Source organism: Eubalaena glacialis, chromosome 11 (genome assembly GCF_028564815.1).
Source record: "Eubalaena glacialis isolate mEubGla1 chromosome 11, mEubGla1.1.hap2.+ XY, whole genome shotgun sequence".
NCBI classification, from domain to species: domain Eukaryota; kingdom Metazoa; phylum Chordata; class Mammalia; order Artiodactyla; family Balaenidae; genus Eubalaena; species Eubalaena glacialis.
In genome coordinates, this window is record NC_083726.1 from 64,093,896 (window position 1) to 64,113,453 (window position 19,558).

The 19,558-nt window shown below is 45.4% G+C and overlaps 1 protein-coding gene across 1 annotated transcript; it reads left to right on the top strand.

Moving 5' to 3' along the window:
- Window positions 1–2,836: 2,836 nt before the first annotated feature.
- CSRNP2 (cysteine and serine rich nuclear protein 2) lies at window positions 2,837–18,150 on the top strand. Its single transcript, XM_061205865.1, has 5 exons — window positions 2,837–3,122; window positions 7,865–8,101; window positions 9,375–9,634; window positions 12,834–13,130; window positions 14,695–18,150. The coding sequence occupies exons 2-5, from the start codon at window positions 7,951–7,953 to the stop codon at window positions 15,616–15,618; spliced, it is 1,632 nt and encodes a 543-aa protein (XP_061061848.1). The 5' UTR covers window positions 2,837–3,122; window positions 7,865–7,950; the 3' UTR covers window positions 15,619–18,150.
- The last annotated feature ends 1,408 nt before the right edge of the window (window positions 18,151–19,558 follow it).

Below are 19,558 nucleotides of genomic sequence, written 5' to 3' on the forward strand. Positions count from 1 at the left end.
TCCCCTCTTTCTGAGTTCTAATGTCTAATTTTTCATTTAAGGGTTTAGTTAATATCTTTCCCTAGACATCTTTATAACTTTACTTCAGACTTTCATTCACCTTTTTTAAGCTTATTAAGCTTGACCTCTCTAAACTCACCCTTGCACTCTACCCCCTCAAACCTGGTTGTTATTTTGCTTTTTTAATAGGGTTTTTGTGTGTGTTATGCACATATATAGATCAATTTGTGTGTCTTTTTTGAAACCTTCCTTGATAAAACACATAGCTTCTTCGATTTTTTGTGCTTTTAAATTGCTGTGGCCCTGTCTTTTTCCCAGATTTGCTCTATTGATCTCTTTTGGTTAGTGTGGAATTAGTCACAAAGAGGTGCCTGTCTCTCTAGATCTGGATTCTAATTAAATGTAAATTAGTAAAGTAACATACAACCTCAGGGCTAAATCTACAAATTCCCTATCAGAAAAACAAATACAATGGCTTAGATTTAAAAAAAATTTTTTTAAAATATTTATTTGTTTTTGGCTGCATCAGGTCTTAGTTGTGGCAGGTGGGATCTTTCGTTGCGGCATGTGGGCTCTTCCTTGCAGTGCATGGGCTTCTCTCTAGTTGTGGCACGCAGGCTCATTAGTTGTGGCATGCAGGCTTAGCTGCCCCGCGGCACGAGGGATCTTAGTTCCCTGACCAGGGATCGAACCCGTGTCCCCTGCATTGGCAGGGGCATTCTTAACCACTGGACCACCAGGGAAGTACATGCAATGGCTTAGATTTTACTTAACTCTTTTTCTCTAAGAAGCTCAGCACATAGTATCCTCTGATCTATTCATTTTCAACCTCCCTGGAGAGTGTACTCTTTATCTTTATTTATTAAAGAGTAGTTGATGCAGTACATACTTTGGTGTCAGATAAGCCTCTGTTCAAATCCCAGATCTTGCTCTTCCTGGATGTGACCTTGGACAAAATAATCTCTTAAACCTTAACTTTCTCATCTTAAAAAGGAGATAATGCGGGCTTCCCTGGTGGCGCAGTGGTTGAGAATCTGCCTGCCAGTGCGGGGGACACGGGTTCGAGCCCTGGTCTGGGAAGATCCCACATGCGGCGGAGCAACCGGGCCCGTGAGCCACAACTACTGAGCCTGCGCGTCTGGAGCCTGTGCTCTGCAACGAGAAGCTGCGATAGTGAGAGGCCCGCGCACCGCGATGAAGAGTGGCCCCCGCTTGCCGCAACTAGAGAAAGCCCTCGCACAGAAATGAAGACCCAACACAGCCAAAAATAAAATCAATAAATAAATTAAAAAAAAAAAAAAAGGAGATAATGCTTAATTCATAGGGTTGTTAGGGAGATTACAAAGGATAATGAGTATAAAGCAGTTTTATTTTGTACGTAATATACTTATTCAGTTGCTTAATAAATTTAGGACACTATTGACTACAAGATCACCTTTACATGTAGACATGACTGCAAGACAGACGTATAAACACTGCCCAGGACATAAAATCTGACCTTTGGTTTTCATCTTCATCTGTTGTTCTTGATAATCTGTCTTTTCTTCCTACTTGACTTTTTTGTCCCTAAAACCCACCCATCCATGAACTATGCATGGTCTGGAACAAAGCAGTCACATTTAGAATTAGATGTCCATTGTTATAATTTACATATTAATAATATTAGCATTTCTTTTCACTTTTCCTTGTATCTTCTGTTCTACTGCACTTAAGCTTAACTTACCTAGTGATTCTATCAAGACAATGAAATATGGTGAATAAGCGACTCTGTGATAAGTAGTTGTGATGTTTGTAAGTCCAGACGATCTTTTTGACTGATCTAAAGCTTACTGCCAAATTGGATTCTGCTGTCTCCTCAAAGGATGTGCCTAACTTTGCTATCTTCTAGTTTGGTGTCATTAACCAACAAAGCTTGGGCATTGAGGCTGATGGTACTCTGACAAATTTCCATGACTGCTCAAATTCTAGATGTGTAGGCATATGAAACACTTTTAGCCTACGCAGCATGGCCTTTAGGCTGTATTTTTGTTACTCAGCCCACTGATTCTACAGAGTCTGGGGTCTTCTCTTCCTTTTTGATTTCTGTGTGTCCAGGAAAAACACATTGCACTGTGTTGCAAACATTTTATACTACAAACTATTTAATCTCCACAAAACCCTATGAGATACATACTTTTATCCCCATTTTGCAGATGAGGAAGCCAAGGCACAGGGAAGTAATGGGCGAACTGGCACCATTGTAATAACTTACCTAGTGATGCTATCAAGACAATGAAATATGGTGAATAAGCGACTCGACGTACAACTTCTGATTTCTGAGTCTTTTTCCCGTTTTAAAAATGGATTGCACAGTTGTGAAGATCAGAAGTCATGTAAGAAATTTCTGGAAAGAAAACAATCCATCAATACATATTGAGATTACTCTGCATTGCTTGTATTTTCTTTATACCTTGGGCAGGCTGCAGCACGTCATGCTGCTTAAGACTTAGATCCCCTGAGCAAGGATAAGGGGGATTAAGTTCCTTAGGCATGGGAGTGTGGGCCTGGCGAAAGGAAAAGGGGAGTTATAGAGGAGACTTTGTTTAGTCACCGAAGATCTGTAGCTGAGGGTCTCCGCTTTTCCTCTTCAAAAGGCTGCAGTGGCGTCAACTCGCTTTCCCAGGGTCCGCTACAGCGGAGTCACCCCCTCCTGAGCCTGTTTGCGGGCGAGTTTCGGCTTTGCGCTGGTAGCCGCCTCCAACTCCCGGCATGCCGCTGGGCGTGGGGTCGGCACGTAGACTCCATTTCCCAGCCTGCCCCGGGGCTCGGTCCGAACGTGCCGGCGCCTATAAGACCCTGAGCGCTGCGGCCAAAGCCTATTGTTAGCCGGAGCCGGGGCGGTTCTGGGCAGCTGCTGCCGGGGGCGCTCGAGTTGCCGGCGCCGCCCGCCCTCCGCCGCCTGTCGGCCGACCTGCCCACCCACCGTTCCTCCCCGCCCTGCCGCCTTGGGAACTCCCAGACCGTCTCCGCGGCCCCGGGACTCGCTCTCTCCTCCCTCCTTCCCACTTGGGCTAGGGCGGCGACGGCGGCGGCAGCGGGGGCGGCAGAGACCATCACGGGAGGAGGCAGCTGCGGCGGAGCAGGTAATGGGCCTGGGGGTGCGGGGCGGAGGGTGCCGCCTCGTCCTTTCTCGGGATCGGCCTCCCGGCAGCTGTGGAGGAGTGGTCAACCCAGAGCCGCGGGGATGGAGGGGTCAGAAATGAGGGAGGCACGGACGGGAGCGGTCGGGGGGGGGGGGCGGGGAGCTAGGGCGCCGCTGGGAAGGGAAGGAGTCGGGAGAGGCGTGGGAGCGAGGGGCACGGAGGACGCGGGCCCGGACTGCGGGGGCAGCTTGAGGGAGACCGACGGGCGGCTTAGAAGCCGGCAGGAATTCGGATGCGGGTTGAGTTCGGAATGGAGTGGAGATGATGTACGATGGAGGGAAGTGAAAGAAGGGGAGGGGGGAAATAGAGGAAAATGTGGGAGGAGTGGTTGGGAATTTGTGAGTAGCAGGCAGGAAGGGATGGGAAACCGGGTAGGGGCTGCAGACGATTGCAATGAGCGGGAAGGTTAGCAGGAATCAGAAAAGGTGCCCCGGAGCTGAAGGGTTCAGCGGGGGTCTCCGTTAAGGGGAACTGGTGGCTTGACATGTCCTTTCAACCCAGGTTCCTGATGTCTCCCATTTTTTCTGGCGTTGTGTGGGAAAACGAAAGCATCACTTTCCCTGGTTGCTAGCTTGATCTTTTTTCACAGGCCCAAACACGCAGCTGACTGCCATCCATTCCTTTTAGTGCCATGGTCTTGATTCATCCTTTTAAAGGGGTTTAGAGTGGCAGTGTGACACACAAACCGTTCTTCAGTATGAAACGTTAGAAGTTATCCCTAAGAGACACAGTGTTCCCTTGTCCTGCAGTTTTCAGTTCAAGGTAAATCCATAGTTGATTCAGATTTTCCTTTTCTTTACTGACTTTCCATTTTGCAAATGTCCAAAGCCAGGAGGATGTTGGTGTGTGCCAGAGTTATAAATGACTGGATATCCTTGAGAGTTAATGGCTCCTGCAGCATCATGTTCCATTTCTACCACAAAGATCTCATGTCCTTCATACGATGGGAGGTTAAACATGGAAAGCCAAATTCTAACCTTGTGTCAGTGAAGGGATAAAAACCAGGGAGTGACGGTTGGAGGGGGGCTTCCCTGAAATACCTAGTTTAAACAAGATGTTTTCACTTGAGCACTTTGTAAGTTCATGATCCTGGTAATCACACGGACACATGGATCCACGAAACTCATAGTATTTGAGAAGCAACTCAGTATTTTGTAAAAGGAGAAACAGGACCTGGAAAAGGAGAAACAGGACCTGTCATCTTATTTAGGTTGATCCTGACACTTAGTAGCAAGCCTTCCTTCCTCTAACCCTACAGCTGGTAGCACTGATGATCTTACTAGAGATTTTTGGCCCTTGACCTTTAGCAGGTTGGGTTTCACTTGAGTAGAGAGGCCTTCCCCTGTGAGATGTACCTTGTCTTATTTTGGACTCATTTATGAGAGAGGCTTTCATTACCTAAACTTTGTCAATACATTCTGCATCCACAAAATTGGGGGGAGGGGCAGTTCCTTTTTTGCTAGTCTCACATATTTGGGCTTTTGTTTTTGGGGGTGGTTATAGGAATCCACATAGGCCTGAAAAGGCTTAAGTCTAATACTAAAATACAGATATGCTGTAGATCTGTTTTATTTGGTGCTAGCCTAAAAACTTCTATATACTATGGATCTAAATTATTTCATGTATCTTTGGGAAATGTTCAACTAGTAGAAACACTTGAGAAAAGACAGAAAGACATGTAGCTAGAAAGGGTCAGCTGACCTTTCATTTTACTGGCATAAAAGCTTTTATAGAGGTTTGCATTATTTTCTCCAAAAGCATTTGTTGTTTGAGTTGGTTATTTTGACAGTTAACTGTCAGTTATGACCTGCATTTCCAGTCTCATCGTGTTTATTTCTGTATGGGTTTAAGTGCTTGGAGTATAACTTAGAAGCGTTTTTCTCGAACATAAGCACTGATCCTCTGCCAATGAGTAAATAGTTGAGAGAAGTGGGAATGACTGACTTCTAATTGTGGTTTGAAAGGAAGTTGAATTGATAAACTGGAAAGTGGAACCCATTCTTGTTGTTGCTATTTCAGAGAAAGATTTCTTCAGGCCACAGTGGAAGTGGATGGGAGGTTTCTTGGTGCCCAGTGGACATCTTTATCTAACAAGTCAAGTTCACACCAGAGAGTTGGATGAGGAGAGCTGGGTTGAAATTTAAACTTATATTGGTTGTCAGGACAGAATCGGCGGGGTTTTTTTTGTTTTTTTTTTAAGAATGGGTTAGTGGCAGAAAAAGTGATGCTAACATCCTGGATAGGGTAAAGAGAGCTCAGTCAATATGCACATTATTTACATATATAGCCGTTCAGACATTTTAAGGAAAATACTTTTTTTCTAGGTTTCACATCTTTTTTCTTCTTTCTTACCTGCCTCCTGTCATTGCCCAGAAACCTCTATTCCAGAAGTGGAAGTGAGGAAGACGCAGAAAAAAGAGAGAAAGAGAATAGAACAAGCAGCCTGCAATCCTGGCTGCACGAGAGTGCACAAAAAGTGACCTGAAGAGAAGGGATACCCTGAGGGTACCTGGGTTAAGACAGTGGAGAATCCTCATAATAAAGATGATCTTGGACCAGACCCAGCCTCTCGCAGGGCTCAAAGGAAATATTCAAAGGCAGCCACACTACCGGAAGCAAAGGGACACCTGAACAAAGGACAGGAGTGCACATTTGCTTCCAGTTGTCAATCCCCGAGTGCTTCCAGGCTGAGGAAAAAGGCACTTCCTAGTAGCAACACTAACTGGATCTCAGTTAAAACTGAAGCCAGACTTACATCCTTTCTGAGAAGGATTTTGAGCTCAGTCTGCTTTTTCATGTGATCGATAAGATTTTTAAGTGGGGAGGAAATATTAAATTCAGTGGTCAACATTCTTTTATTTTTTTTATTCCACCCACATATGTACTCAATAGCAAAGGTCTCCCCTCCCCCAATAATAGAATGGAATGAGAAATTTGTTAGTTAATAGGTATCTTTAAGCCCAGCTGAAATCTTAACCCATAAAAGTCCTTGGCTCTCTCCATTCTTACCCATGTCCTAGGAATGTGACCTCTGATGGTAAGATCAGTAACCTGAAGAACAAAATTGATACCTTGGTTTCATTTTTAAATTTAATTACAATTCTTATCTAGTGCTTGATTAATTTTTTTCTTTCTGGCCAATTTATTTCAGGAATGTGCTTTTCTGAGACCTATGATGACAGGTTTCTTAGGTGCATCTTGTGACTTGAATGCAGAATTTTGATGAGATCTGGCTAGATAAATTAGAAGTTCCTAAAGTACTTACTAGGTCTGGTTGACTGTGTAGAGGTGACCCAAGAACAGGCAAATCGCTTCCAAGAGACAGTCTAGAAAAACAGCTCTGTAGCAGGCATCTCTTGACACCACAGTATATTCTGGGTAGCTGCTCTGCAGTAATGCAGCCCTGGCTTTCTGGGCAGTGTTTTTATTCCTACTGCATAATTAGCAACTAGTGAGATCATAGTCTGGGGAGATTCTGGCATTACTGAGGCAAAAGCAGGGAGGTTTCAGATCATCACTTGTGGCTTCAGCTTTGACAGCGTTTCTGCTGAGCAGATTCATATCCTTAGGAACTTAAGTCCAAAGATGGAGGAGAAAGATTTGTACCTGGGAAATGGAATATCCCAGATTCCTTGGTTGTGTGGCAGCATGTTGAAAACACTGCCTGCCATATCAGTGTAACCAGAGTAAATTGTCAGTCCTTTTGCTGTTTGTTGTGCCCTTGCTGGTTTCTTTATAGAGGGCAAAGATTGTAAAGCTACGTCTTCCTTGCACAGAGGATGATGGTAGGTCAGCTGAGCCCTATTTTATGGAGCAGTAGGCGATTGGGGAGAGTCTGGGTTTTGAAGCCAGTGCAGATTCTAATCTTCAGTCCATTCTTTAGAACCCAATTTGACCTTTTCAGGAGCCTGGTGAGACACTTTACATTTGTGAAGATCTGGGTAAAGCATTTCCCTGACTGCCAATGTACTTTGAAATTGAAAGCCTAGAGCAGTATTTCCCAAAGTGTGTTCCCAGGATCATTTGCCCCCCCCCCCAAGATACTCTAGAAACAAAGGGTTCCTTAATCATGGGTGCAAAACGCTGCATTCTATTTCCTCCCACCCTTCACCAGGTTCATTAGCATATTAAAAGCCTCTAAAAGGTCTTCCATAAGCAGTTTTCTAAAGTATTTTGACACAGCCGTCCCATTTCCATGTAAAAGCTATTAATATCTATGGAACTAGTTTATTTAATGGATACACTTTAGGAAATGCCAGGCTATATTTCCACTAGGAAAAATAATTGGATCTAGTCTAGGTTTAGGCACAGCCTAATTCTGCCTTTGATCCCCAGTCCCTCCTGCTGACCCCGTGGGGAGCTCTCCTGGGTGAGCAGAAGAGCAGCTACTGTTACCCCAGGGCTAATGAAGCCTGGAGTCCAGCCGGCTTGGAAGCAAAGGCCTTCACTCCACTGGGAAGGTGCTGCCGCTAGTCATCTCATTATCCTAAGAGTGACTGAGACTGGAGGGCTGGGGAGAGACAAAAGTAGGAGAGTGCTGGCTGGAGAGAGATGACCTTGTTTCTAGAGAGCAGACATCAGTGCTAGCTCGGGTGCTTTCTTCAGTTGGAGAGCCTTGTGTATAGACTTGGGAGGGGTCTGTCTTAGGACAGGAGTGCTGATTCCTCTTTTCCCCTGGGCAGAATCCTAATGCACCTGGCTGACTGGTGGTGAGCAGGGGCTTTGGGGCCAACGTGGTGGGCTCCCCAAGGAAACCCCTTTGAAACCAATGGATGCATTCACGGGCTCGGGTCTCAAGAGGAAGTTTGATGATGTGGATGTGGGTTCATCAGTTTCCAACTCCGATGATGAGATCTCCAGCAGTGACAGCGCTGACAGCTGCGACAGCCTCAATCCTCCCACAGCTGCCAGCTTCACACGTGAGTGAGCCGCTCCCTCCCTGCCTACCCCCATGTACCCCAAGCATTGGAGCCCATTGCAGCTCTTTGAGACAGCTTTTGTCCAGCTTGGGGATTTGCCCTTTTTCGTAATCTCTCCCACCCTTAGCTCAGCCTTGCTCTTTGGAGGACCTCATTGCTCTAATATCATAGACTTATATTAAATGTGAATTATTCTAGCTGATTTTACTTATGCTGTGCTTTGTGAGTCCCCAGAATGGGTTGAATTAAACTGAAGAAGGAGGAGTCTAGGGGTCTACGCTTCACCACTAGAGTCCTATAGAGTTCCACAAAATTGTAGCTCTAGCAGGACATAAATGCTTACTGCCTGGACAACTGGGGCATCTCCACACTTCTTAATTCTTATGGTTCAATTAGTTTCTTGGAAAGAACTTCGGATTCTGTAGATCAAGGGTTGTCTGTGGGCTAAATCTGGCTCACTGCCTGTTTTTGTAAATAAAGTTTTATTGGAACACAGCCACACCCAGTGTCTATGATGGCTTTTCATGCTGCAGTGGCAGAATTGAGTGGTAGTTGGCAACAGAGACCTCATGGCTTGCAAAGCCTAAAATATTTACTACCTGGACCTTTACAGAAGAAGTTTGCCATCTCCTGCTATAGAGCAACACTACCGGGGGGTGTTGCCTGGCGGTCTAGTGGTTAGGATTCGGCATTTTCACTGCTGTGGCCCGGGTTCAGTCCCTGGTCAGGGAACTGAGATCCCGCAAGCCATGTGGCGCGACCAAAACAACAACAAAACACCGTCCAAAAGAATTTTCTGTTATCATAGAAATGTTATATATCTGCACTGTCCAGTACGATAGCCATTAGCCACATGTGGCTATTGAGCACTTGAAGTGTGATTAGTGTAACTGAGGAGCTAAATTTTAAGTTTTATTTCACTTTAATTAATTTAAATTGCCACATGTGACTAGTAGCTGCTGTATTGGACAGTGAAGCTATGTAGATTGTTACATCCTGAAAAGATTACCTAGAGATTCTCTTCCCAGCTGATGTCTAAAAATAGATTTTGTGATCATCTGTTTGGGTGAAGTCAGTCTGGAGGCAGTGGTATGGACCAGCTGATGGTCAAGGTCCCTTCCAACTGTGCTTTTAAGATTTGAAAATTAGGAAGGTCTCTAGATACAGGGAGCACCTTTGGAGAAGAGCTGAGAGCCTAGATGAATGAGAAAGAATGAGGTCCCCAAACAGGCCATCTCTGGGTTAAAGTTTTCTTTCTGTGCTCCCTTCTCAGCCACATCCATCCTGAAGCGGCAGAAGCAGCTGCGGAGGAAGAATGTGCGCTTTGACCAGGTGACTGTGTACTACTTTGCCCGGCGCCAGGGTTTCACCAGCGTGCCCAGCCAGGGCGGCAGCTCTCTGGGCATGGCCCAGCGCCATAACTCTGTACGCAGCTACACGCTCTGTGAGTTTGCTCAGGAGCAGGAGGTGAACCATCGGGAGATTCTTCGTGAACACCTGAAGGAGGAGAAACTCCACGCCAAGAAGATGAAGGTGCCTAAGGGGTCTAGGGTCTGGTACTTCCCATGTGCCAAGATAAAGCAGGAAACCATCTAGGTCTATCATGTGGTGTTTTTGTTTTGTTTTGTTTTTGGACTGTTGCCTTTTGTACATAGAGATTTCATATCTTTCTAGTGAGAAATCTCAGATTTGGATTCAAATCTCAGTCTGAGATGCCATTCTTTTTGTCTCTGGTAGGGAGTCTAGCAGAGATAGCAAAATGGCTTCCCTAGAATTCCCTATTCTCGCCCGCTCTGCAAGTGTTTTTAAAGTTTAAAGTGTGAATACCTGAAGATATTCAAGTCTGCCACCCCTGGACCCTGAGGAAGCAGTGTTTCAGTTTCTCGTCAAATGATTGTCCATTGGCCTGATGCACAGAACAGGTTTTGGATCTTTTACATCCTCTGAAAGGATCCTGCTGATTCTGTAACTCCCATTGCTTCTAGGTGATAGTTTTTCAGGTATAAACAATAGCATTACCAAATAGTTATTTCAATCTGTATAGTACTGGGCCTGCAGTCTGATGCCGCACTAGCTCTTCAAGTTTAGGAGGAGAACAGGGCTGGAAGACCCATCTCAGATGGCTCTTTATAGCTACACATTTGCTCTCAGCACTGCTTGGCACTCCACAGCCATAGTTTCCACCAGTCTGCCAAAATTGCCCCCAGAGTTCCTAGTTCCAAATTTGGAGAACACTGCTTCAGGCCTGGCCAAGTTCTTCTGGGCTCAAAGTATGCGGACCCACGTTAAAACAGGTGGCTGCATTATTTCCAGGGTTGTGGGTGAAATCCTAATGAGACACACCAGAATGTGGTAGGGTTGGAGAACTGGTGGCAGAGGATGTATGTGAACCAGATCTCGCTGCTCTCTCCCTTTGAGAGCTCTATGTCTGCTGCCCGAAGTCTACGCCTAAAGACTTACACCTGTTTTTCTAACTAGAATGACATTCAGGCTTCCCTTTCTTCTGTCTGAGGAATTCCGTCACTGACCCTATCACCTTCCTGCTGCTATAGCAACAGCTGGGCAAATAAACACTCTTCTCATCATTTGTAATGAAGGTTTTCTTCCTATTTCCTAAGAAGAAACATCTCCCCTAAATCTGGTAGAGGGATGACATGTCAAAGCAGACACCCTGTTCTGTGTCCTCCCTTGTAGGAGGTCTAGGGACAAAGCCAGGCAAACTCGAGACTGAGAAACAGCACTGCTACTTATTAAGCAGATTTAGTGAGCAGCACAATGGTGGCATCTAATACATCTTTCTGTGTCAAGAGAACACCCTTACGTTGGTCCACTTTACTCTTTTCTTAGAAATTTTTCCTGTCTTTAGCACTCTATAGGGGAGGCAGTTGGTCTCAAAAAATATACACTTTGCATCTCCCATATGCCATCTAATATTTGTTTTCCCTTTGGACTTCCACCCCCCCCAAAAAAAGCTGCTGGTGCTTTGCATCAGTATTAGTACCTATAATTTTTCTAATATTTTTATTACTTTTTTTGGCCTTTTATCCATATGGAATTCATTATTATGAATAGTATGAATTGGAAATCTTACTTTTTTTTCAAAAGAATATACAGTTGTCCCAATACCATTTAATGACTAGAAGAGTCTTTTCCTTACTGATTTGAAATGCCACCTCTGTTAGAATGTATTAAATTCTCATATGTACACGCGTTTCTTTCTATTGCATGTCTCATCTCTTTCCTTTGAGAGGATAGCAAGGAGGGAGGGTGCTTCGGAGGAGGCCAACCTTGGTGAAACAGGCAGGAGCAATGCTAAGGTCTGTGGAAAGGCCGCTCGTAGTTGGCCTGCCTGGGACAGAAATAATAGTCTAGGGGATCCCCAGAAGCACCACTTTATTTCTCTCATTTCTCTTATCAGCTCCCCCCCAAACAAACAAACAAACAAAACAAGTGTATACCTTATTAGCCAGGTCTCTTGCATCACATCTCTCCCAGGAGTTGTTCCTTTACCAGCACTTTTCTGGCTGGCTGATGAAATAAGCCAATAGCTTGGCTTTTATCCTGCTAGTAGCTTCCAGAGCCCTGGGGATTGTGAGGCCTCATTTTCTTTACCTGAATTCTCTAGTGAGTTTTCAAAACTCATTCAGCCACAGATTGTCTTCAGCCTGTCCTTCCACTAAGATTCCCTTTCCTGGCTCTCTGTCCTTCTTACCCAGAGAACCCAGATTTCTGCCTGCAGAGAGTACACTCAGTATCATATATGCCACCCTACCTCACATACAGACTTTTTTTGAAACCAAATAAAAAAGGATTAGGAAGGAGAAAGAGGGAATTCCCTGGTGGTCCAGTGGTTAGGACTTGGCGCTTTCACTGCCGAGGGCCCAGGTTCAGTCCCTGGTTGGGCAACTAAGATCCCACAAGCCACGTGGCACGACCAAAAAAAAAGAGGAGAAAGAATATATTTCTTCTAGGCCGTGGCCTGGAAGTGAGGGCTTTCTTGACAGCCATTAATAACTTGCTCATTTTTTTTCTCCTCCACATAAAATGAAGCTCTTCTGTGTATGCACAAATAATTATTCACACTGTGGGGGTTCAGGTTCATTGACAAAGACTGGTAGGTAGCCTTGTACTATACTTTAATGTACTCTTCTTCCCACAGTGTGGTTTGGGGTCCTTTAGGGTGCAAACTGAAGGGTGTTTTGCAAGGTTGTTTACATCAAAGGAACATCCAGCCATTGAAATACCTTCTCTTCTTCCGTGTATGAGAAGGCAGGTTAGCTGAAGCTAAGGGACACAAGCCTGGGAATGGAGGGTATATTTGTGGGAAAAGATTATCTTCTGGGAGGGAAGGTGAGACAGAGGTTTTAAGAGACGTTGATCCAGAAAGGTGATGTCCCTTGTGTTGATGGGCTGGTGTTAGAGCTGCACAGGCTTCCTGTCTTCCTGCTCTAGAATTGTTCTCTTGACCGACTCTATCCAGTACGGTAGCCACCAGCCATACTAGTGGCTATTTATACGTAATTAAAATTAAATAAAGGTGAAAGTTCAGTTTCTCAGTTGCACTAGCCCCATTTATAGTGCTCGGTAGCCACACGTGCGTCGGGATGGGCTGCACGGATATCTCCGTCACGGCAGAAAGTTCACTTGGCCCAAGCTGCTCTAGGTGCACCCGGTGAGAAGGCTCCTGCTGATAATGCTCTAGAGCCTGACCTTCCTTCCTGTCTCTTGGCAGCTGACCAAGAACGGGACAGTGGAGTCGGTGGAGGCCGACTGCCTGACATTGGATGATGTTTCAGATGAAGATATTGATGTGGAAAACGTGGAGGTGGATGATTACTTCTTCCTGCAGCCTCTGCCCACCAAACGGCGACGGGCCCTGCTGAGGGCTTCTGGGGTCCACCGCATTGATGCTGAAGAGAAGCAAGAACTTCGAGCCATCCGACTGTCACGGGAAGAGTGTGGTTGTGACTGTCGACTGTATTGTGACCCGGAAGCCTGTGCCTGTAGCCAGGCTGGGATTAAATGCCAGGTCGGTCCACATTTTGCTGTGATAGTATATCCACCCTAGAGTCAGGGGTGTCTAGTGTGGGTGCCAGTGAATGTGGGAGATGCCCATGCACGGGTGAACACTTCAGTTCTACAGCCCTCCTCCACCAACAAAGAAAACAAGTATGACGGGATTCTTAGGCTGTGGAGATAGCAATGATCTTTTTTTTTCTGGGTATCTCACCTCAGAGGTGATAAGCAGCAGTTGTTGGCACATGGAGGAACGGGGGTTAGTGAGTTTAACATTTAATAGCTGTCCTTGAATATTGACTGATTCCTTGAGGTAAATGGAAGCAGAGGACTGAGGTAGGCCTTTAGATTTTATCCTACAAACACTTATTCACAGTACCTCTACTCCAATTTTGTAAAAATCAGAATAGTCCTCAGAATCTAATTAAGGATCAGATTTGGGCTTAAATCCATAGTGTCCTAAAAGATAGAAAGCATCATCCCCCAGAGGGCCTTCTGACAAGGGACAGTTTGGAAGACACATCTCAACTGAAAATGGCAGTACCATCCCAAAGAATGAAATTTATCTGGAACCTGTATACTGGGGCTGTGGTGCTGAGTCCTTGTGGTTGAATTTATCCTAACCTTTTCTTTCTTATTTTCAGGTTGGTATCAGATAGCTATAGCAGGTCCGACCAGATAATGCTTTTCAGACTGAGTCCCGTAACGAATCAGTCTGTTATACACAGACCTGAGGACAGTCCTAAGAAATGGATTGTTCCTAAGAACTGGAAGGGAGAGTTCTAGAAGTTGATTTCATAGGAAGACACTGTATTTGTACAGAAGACTTATTTGTCTTCTCACAATTTTAATTTTATTTTTGATATGTATGGGGTGTTTTCATTTGGGGGATTCAAAAGGGAAATAAGGAGGTAGAAAGCATCTCCTTTCCAGATATCCCTGGTGTATAAGTTAATTATCTTGATAACTGCTTCCAAACCAAGCTGGCCAACCATCAGGGGAAAATGAAGCCGGTAGTGAAAAGCTGGCCATTATTTTGTTCGAAACTTCACTATAGCACCTTGGCAAACAAAGGCACTTTTGCCTAGTTTCCCCATTATGTATTGCTTTGGACTAGCGAGATCTTCTACCTCCTTTCCCATGCCTGTCATCAAAGAACACAGTAGGCTTGGACCCTGGCCTTTTGTTTTCTTAATAAAGTAGGTAGGTTCTGGAAAAGTCTCTGAGGCATATACATTTCTTTTCTCTGAGAACTGTCAGCTTTCAGAGAGGTATCTCTGGTCTTTTGACTGGAAGGGCCCTTTGACATGATCTTTGTCTTCTTTTTGTTTAGAAGAGGAAACAAAGCCCTAGAGAGAGAAATGACTTTCTTGAGGTCACACTACTAATTAGTGGCTGTGCTAGAATGGAAAGGCAGGTGGTCTGAACTCCCACCTAGTGCTCCGGTAGCTCACGCTGCAGGTTATGTTTTGAGTTGGTTGTTTCTCTTGTAAGAGGACCTCAAACCCTGACTCCCTGTGTTCGCCAGCTAACGTCTCGTATCTCATCTGGCCTCAACCTCCTTGTCCCCTCCTCAGGTGGACCGCATGTCCTTTCCATGTGGCTGCTCCCGGGACGGCTGTGGGAACATGGCTGGGCGCATTGAATTCAACCCAATCCGGGTCCGGACTCATTACCTCCACACCATCATGAAGCTGGAGCTGGAGAGCAAGCGGCAGGTGAGCCGCCCGCCAGCCCCAGACGAGGAGCCCTCCCCCGCTGCCAGCTGCAGCCTGGCGGCAGCGCAGGGCTCAGAGACACAGGACTTCCAGGAGTTCATCGCTGAGAATGAGACGGCGGTGCTGCACCTGCAGAGTGCGGAGGAGCTGGAGCGGCTCCAGGCGGAGGAGGACTCGAGCGGCTCCAGTGCCAGCCTGGACTCCAGCATAGAGAGCCTGGGCGTGTGCATCCTGGAGGAGCCCCTGGCTGTTCCCGAAGAGCTGTGCCCAGGCCTGGCAGCCCCCATCCTCATCCAGGCTCAGCTGCCCCCAGGCTCCTCCGTGCTGTGTTTTGCCGAGAACTCGGACCAGCCGACTGCCTCAGCTGTGAACAACCCATCCTACTTGAACAGTGGGCCCCTGGTCTACTACCAGGTGGAGCAGAGGCCAGTCCTGGGGGTGAAAGGAGAGCCTGGTACGGAAGAAGTCCCGCCCTCGTTCCCCAAGGAGAAGGATCTGAGTGTCTTCTCTCTCCCGGTTACCTCACTGGTGGCTTGTGGCCCCACAGACCCGGCTGCCCTCTGTAAGTCAGAGGTGGGGAAAACATCCACGCTAGAAGCGCTAGTGCCCGAAGATCGTAACCCCGAGGAGCCTGAGGATGAAGACTTCCGCCCCTCTTGGTCCCCCTCAAAGCTCCCCTTGCGCACGGACAATGAAGAGGGCTGTGTGGTGGAGAAGACCGCACAGCAGAGTGAGGCCCGGCCCCCTGAAGAGCCTTCCCTGGAGCTCCCTCTGGCAGTGTGACACGGGGATGGAGATTATGCCTCTTACCCATTCTCTATTTATTCCCTTATTTTATCTAACACCATTTCAAAAACAAAACTGTAGAAGCAGCTGCTGCTCCCATGTTATTTTATTGGGGTCTTTGGGGAACGGGTGGGAAAGGATTGTTTGTACAAGTATTTTTTAAAGGGCCAAGAGAACCAAGGAGACCAGCCTCAGCTCGATCTGGGGATAGAGGCTTGGGGCAGCGGAGGCTGCATACTGAGCTTTCTGAGCCGCTGGAACAGCACTACGATCTCACAGGAGAAGCTGGGTAATTCAAACAGCTGTTCACGGAGGGACCAGAACACAACAATTGGAACAGCATGACAGAGCCCCTTCCCTCTCCTGAGCTCCAGGCGGGGAACAAGCTCATTTTCCTCAGTGGTTACTCTGATATCCCACTTTGGTGTATCATAATAATACAGTTGGAATCATCAGCTGGTTGAGTCTAGAGAGGAGGGGGTGAAGGGGTCTCTGCTTCTGTACAAAACATCCAGGATCTATAAAAATTTCACCTGCGTTCCCTGGGCCCCTATTTGGTAAATAAGTTAATATTTGACATGTTTGGTGTTCTCTGACCTGTTCCCCACACTGGGGATTCCTGGTCTTAACTTGAATTGTTTCTTTCACATGTTCTTAGGTACTCGAGTTAAACTAGTCTTTTTTTTTTTAACCCCTCTGTCCTTTTTCCTTCGAAGGGAAAGAGCTAGATTGGCTGGGGACGTGGCATCAAGAGCCTGAGTCTTCTGTATATGTCTAACCCCAGCTCCATCAGGCAGCTTTAGTCTGGGGCTCACACATCCCATGGGAGGCCTATATGGAGCATTAACCTGTGTCCAAAGGAGGCAGCAGGAACAGGCTGCTGTCTGGAAAGATGACTTTGTGCCATGCTTGCTTTTTCACCCAGCTTGTCCCCCCACCCCAATTTGAGAAATTTGAGCTTTAAAGGAATGTAGGATGTGGCAAGTTCACCGACTAGTTTTTGTTTCCTTTTTGTATCTGCCCTCGTGGTCCCTCTTGGATATACAGGGTTAGAGTTCTTATACTATATTCTTATACTGTTCACCCCCAATAACTGCAAATGCTTATTGGATCCCTCCCATCTTGATATATAAAGATTGGAAGCCAAACCAGTTCTTAAATGCTACATACAACCTCCAGGTTCTGAAGAAGTCAAGTTCTGACTGTAACCTTTGAGGTCTATAGAGTGGGACTCAGATTCAGTTTGTACCTGAATTAGGGGGGATACGGTTCCTGTTCTCTTTTGTCCTGCTTACGTTCCAGGATGTCCTCCATTGAACACCACTGAATTCTTTTTTACTAGCAAAGTTATCTTTGCCTGTTTTATTTCATTCTTTTTTTATGGCCTCTGTTTGAAGAGGGAGGCAGTAGGGAGCAAAACACTCTTCTTTAGCATCCTTTACACCATGCTTCATTACTGCTATGGTTTATTAACCAGGAAAAAAAAAGTAAAAAACTTTTTTTTTTTGGTGGAGGAGATTAACTGTTCCTACTTATCTTGCTCATAAAGCCTTTTCTTGTGGGATCGTAAGGCCCTGGTGTCTGAAAGCAACCTTCATGTACATCGCAGCAGCATTTCACCTATCAAACCTAAACTGAGCCTGAAAGGCCTCATATTTAACACAGATACATCTTTTAACGCATTCTGCCTCTCCTGTTCATTCCTGTTTTTGCTGGGTTTTACAGGGGAGTAAAATAAGTCATAGGGGGGTTAATAAGTCATAGGCCCTTATCTCTCCCCATCCTCTAGTCTCACGAAATGGAGTTGAGAGTCTGAAGTACCTGAGATCTAGGTGCTATCCCGAACTGAGCTACACTCTGCCGCCTTAGACTGGTCCCCTCAGATACAAGACTGAAGTTTAATTGGGAATTTGGAGAAAAATCTTTCTAGAAGTTTGTGTTGGAAGGTGAAGGTGAGCATTATACATTCCCTCCTTAGGAAGGCTCCAGCCTAAGCTAGGGAGTGGATCTCACCTGTTCAGTAAGACACACATTTGGGATCAAACCAAGAATTTGCATCTAACTAGACTCATTGCCAACCTCCAAGATAATGTGATTTTTCTGAAAAACTAGTTTCTTAATATAAGTCCATCCCTTCATTAACTCTGCAATTCTGACTCACCTATCCCAAGCTTTTAAATGCTAAATATTAACGTTTAGCATTAACTGTCTTGTCAAGCAAAGGGCCTCTTCTACAAACCTGATCCATCTCGTTTCTGGTGCTACCTGAGTTGGACAGAATTATAGCTCATGGTTGCTAGAAAGGCTAGGCCTCTGATCACAGAGGCAGAGAGCTTCAGTCCCGCTTAGTCTAGGCCTAGATAAAAAAATGATTCATTATTACAACGCTTAATTATTTTCCAATTTTCTTTCTCACATACTGTACACAGGTAGTATTTTCAATGTGAATCCAAAGCTTGTCTGGTTCTCTGAAAAAAAAATTTTTTTTTTTTTGCCTTTTAGGTCCTTTACATTGTGATAATGCTGTATTTAAAGAGAATATTTAAATGTAATATTAAAGAAATATTCAAAAGAATGGTGTGTTATTCTTTATCTTGGCAGACCACAAGTCAGTTACTTGTTAGAGAAAAGATGCTTCTCTAGCATTGTATATAAAACCAATTAGGTCAGTTAAGGATTAATGTTAACAATAGGAACGTTTTATGGTGGAAAAATAGAACATTCTTTGGAGCATCAAAAGCTTGACTTGCATCATATGCCCTAACATACCTTTTCAGCTGAAGCAGGCCTTGATCTGCCCTGCTGGAGCTTTTCCCACCTCAGTCCCTACTCTTGGGGCCCACTTTGTAATTCCATTACTTTATATATATATGTATATGAAATTCTCTATTCCTGGTTACCATCTTAAAATCCAGCAAGAAGTTCAACTTCAAATTAGCTCCTTTGTCATTTCCATCCCATCAGAAGGTTCTATTCCAACCAGTTATCTCGCCATTAGTTAGCTTATGTCAGTCAGTCTTGTAAAAGGAGCCTTAGTAAAATGATTAGGGTATGCATAAGTAATTTCCAGCAACTGGTTTCAGGCAGTCTTTACTTGAGCTTAAAAACAGTGCTTCAAAAAAAAAAAACAGTGCTTCATGCGTTTACAATAAGTTACTACAGGTCACTGATACACACAGACAAAAGCTGAACCCAACTTACTATCTCAAAGTAGACCTCGCCTGGTCTCCGGGGCTGGGCAGTAATTAGTACCTTACAGGATTGATCCACGGCCCAAAGAAGGCAGCCACTGTCAGCTACAGTTGGATCGCTGCAACACAGTGGAAGTAGCAAAGAGTTTAAGATCCACAGGGGCTGTAGCCCAGTCCAGAAATTAAGAGAGGGAGGGGAAGGCTGTAAACACTTGAGTCAAGAAGCGCTTGTACTTCCTTTTATCTTTCCATTAGAATGTTCCCATAAGTTATTTACTTAACAAAAAAAAAACCAAAAAAAGTTAAGGTGCTCAAAGGATTTGAAAAAAAGGGAAGTGGTTAGCCCTGTGAGGGGAACAAAAAATAAAAATCCCTATTTTTGGTCATATCAAAGTGCTGATGGGGGCATCAAAGTACATGCATGGATATAAAGGCTCCAGTTTAAGTAGTGCTGTTCCCGTCATCAGCCAGAAACTGTCTTGAACAAAAACAGCTGTAACGAATGTGGCAGTGGGTAAGTCCTAGGCCAAATGAGGATTCCCACCTGGGGCAAAAGCTCACTTCCTGGGATCCGAACTTAAAACACCAGAGTAAAGCCCAGTACAAAGGCTGCTGCCAGCTCCAGCGAATTCTGAGGCAGTTGGGATGACACCGCTCGTGGGCTGCCCCAGTAGGAGTGTTTCTTTCAGTTCCAGCTGCCACACGGGCACCTGCTCCTCTGCCTTGCACACGCCTAACAGGGCACA

Bases quoted from the DNA above. Each gene is read 5' to 3' on its own strand.
- CSRNP2 (XM_061205865.1), top strand. From the start codon at position 7,951: ATGGATGCATTCACGGGCTCGGGTCTCAAGAGGAAGTTTGATGATGTG. The intron at 8,102-9,374 runs GTGAGTGAGCCG...CTCCCTTCTCAG, and splicing joins CACAGCTGCCAGCTTCACAC to CCACATCCATCCTGAAGCGG. The intron at 9,635-12,833 runs GTGCCTAAGGGG...GTCTCTTGGCAG, and splicing joins TCCACGCCAAGAAGATGAAG to CTGACCAAGAACGGGACAGT.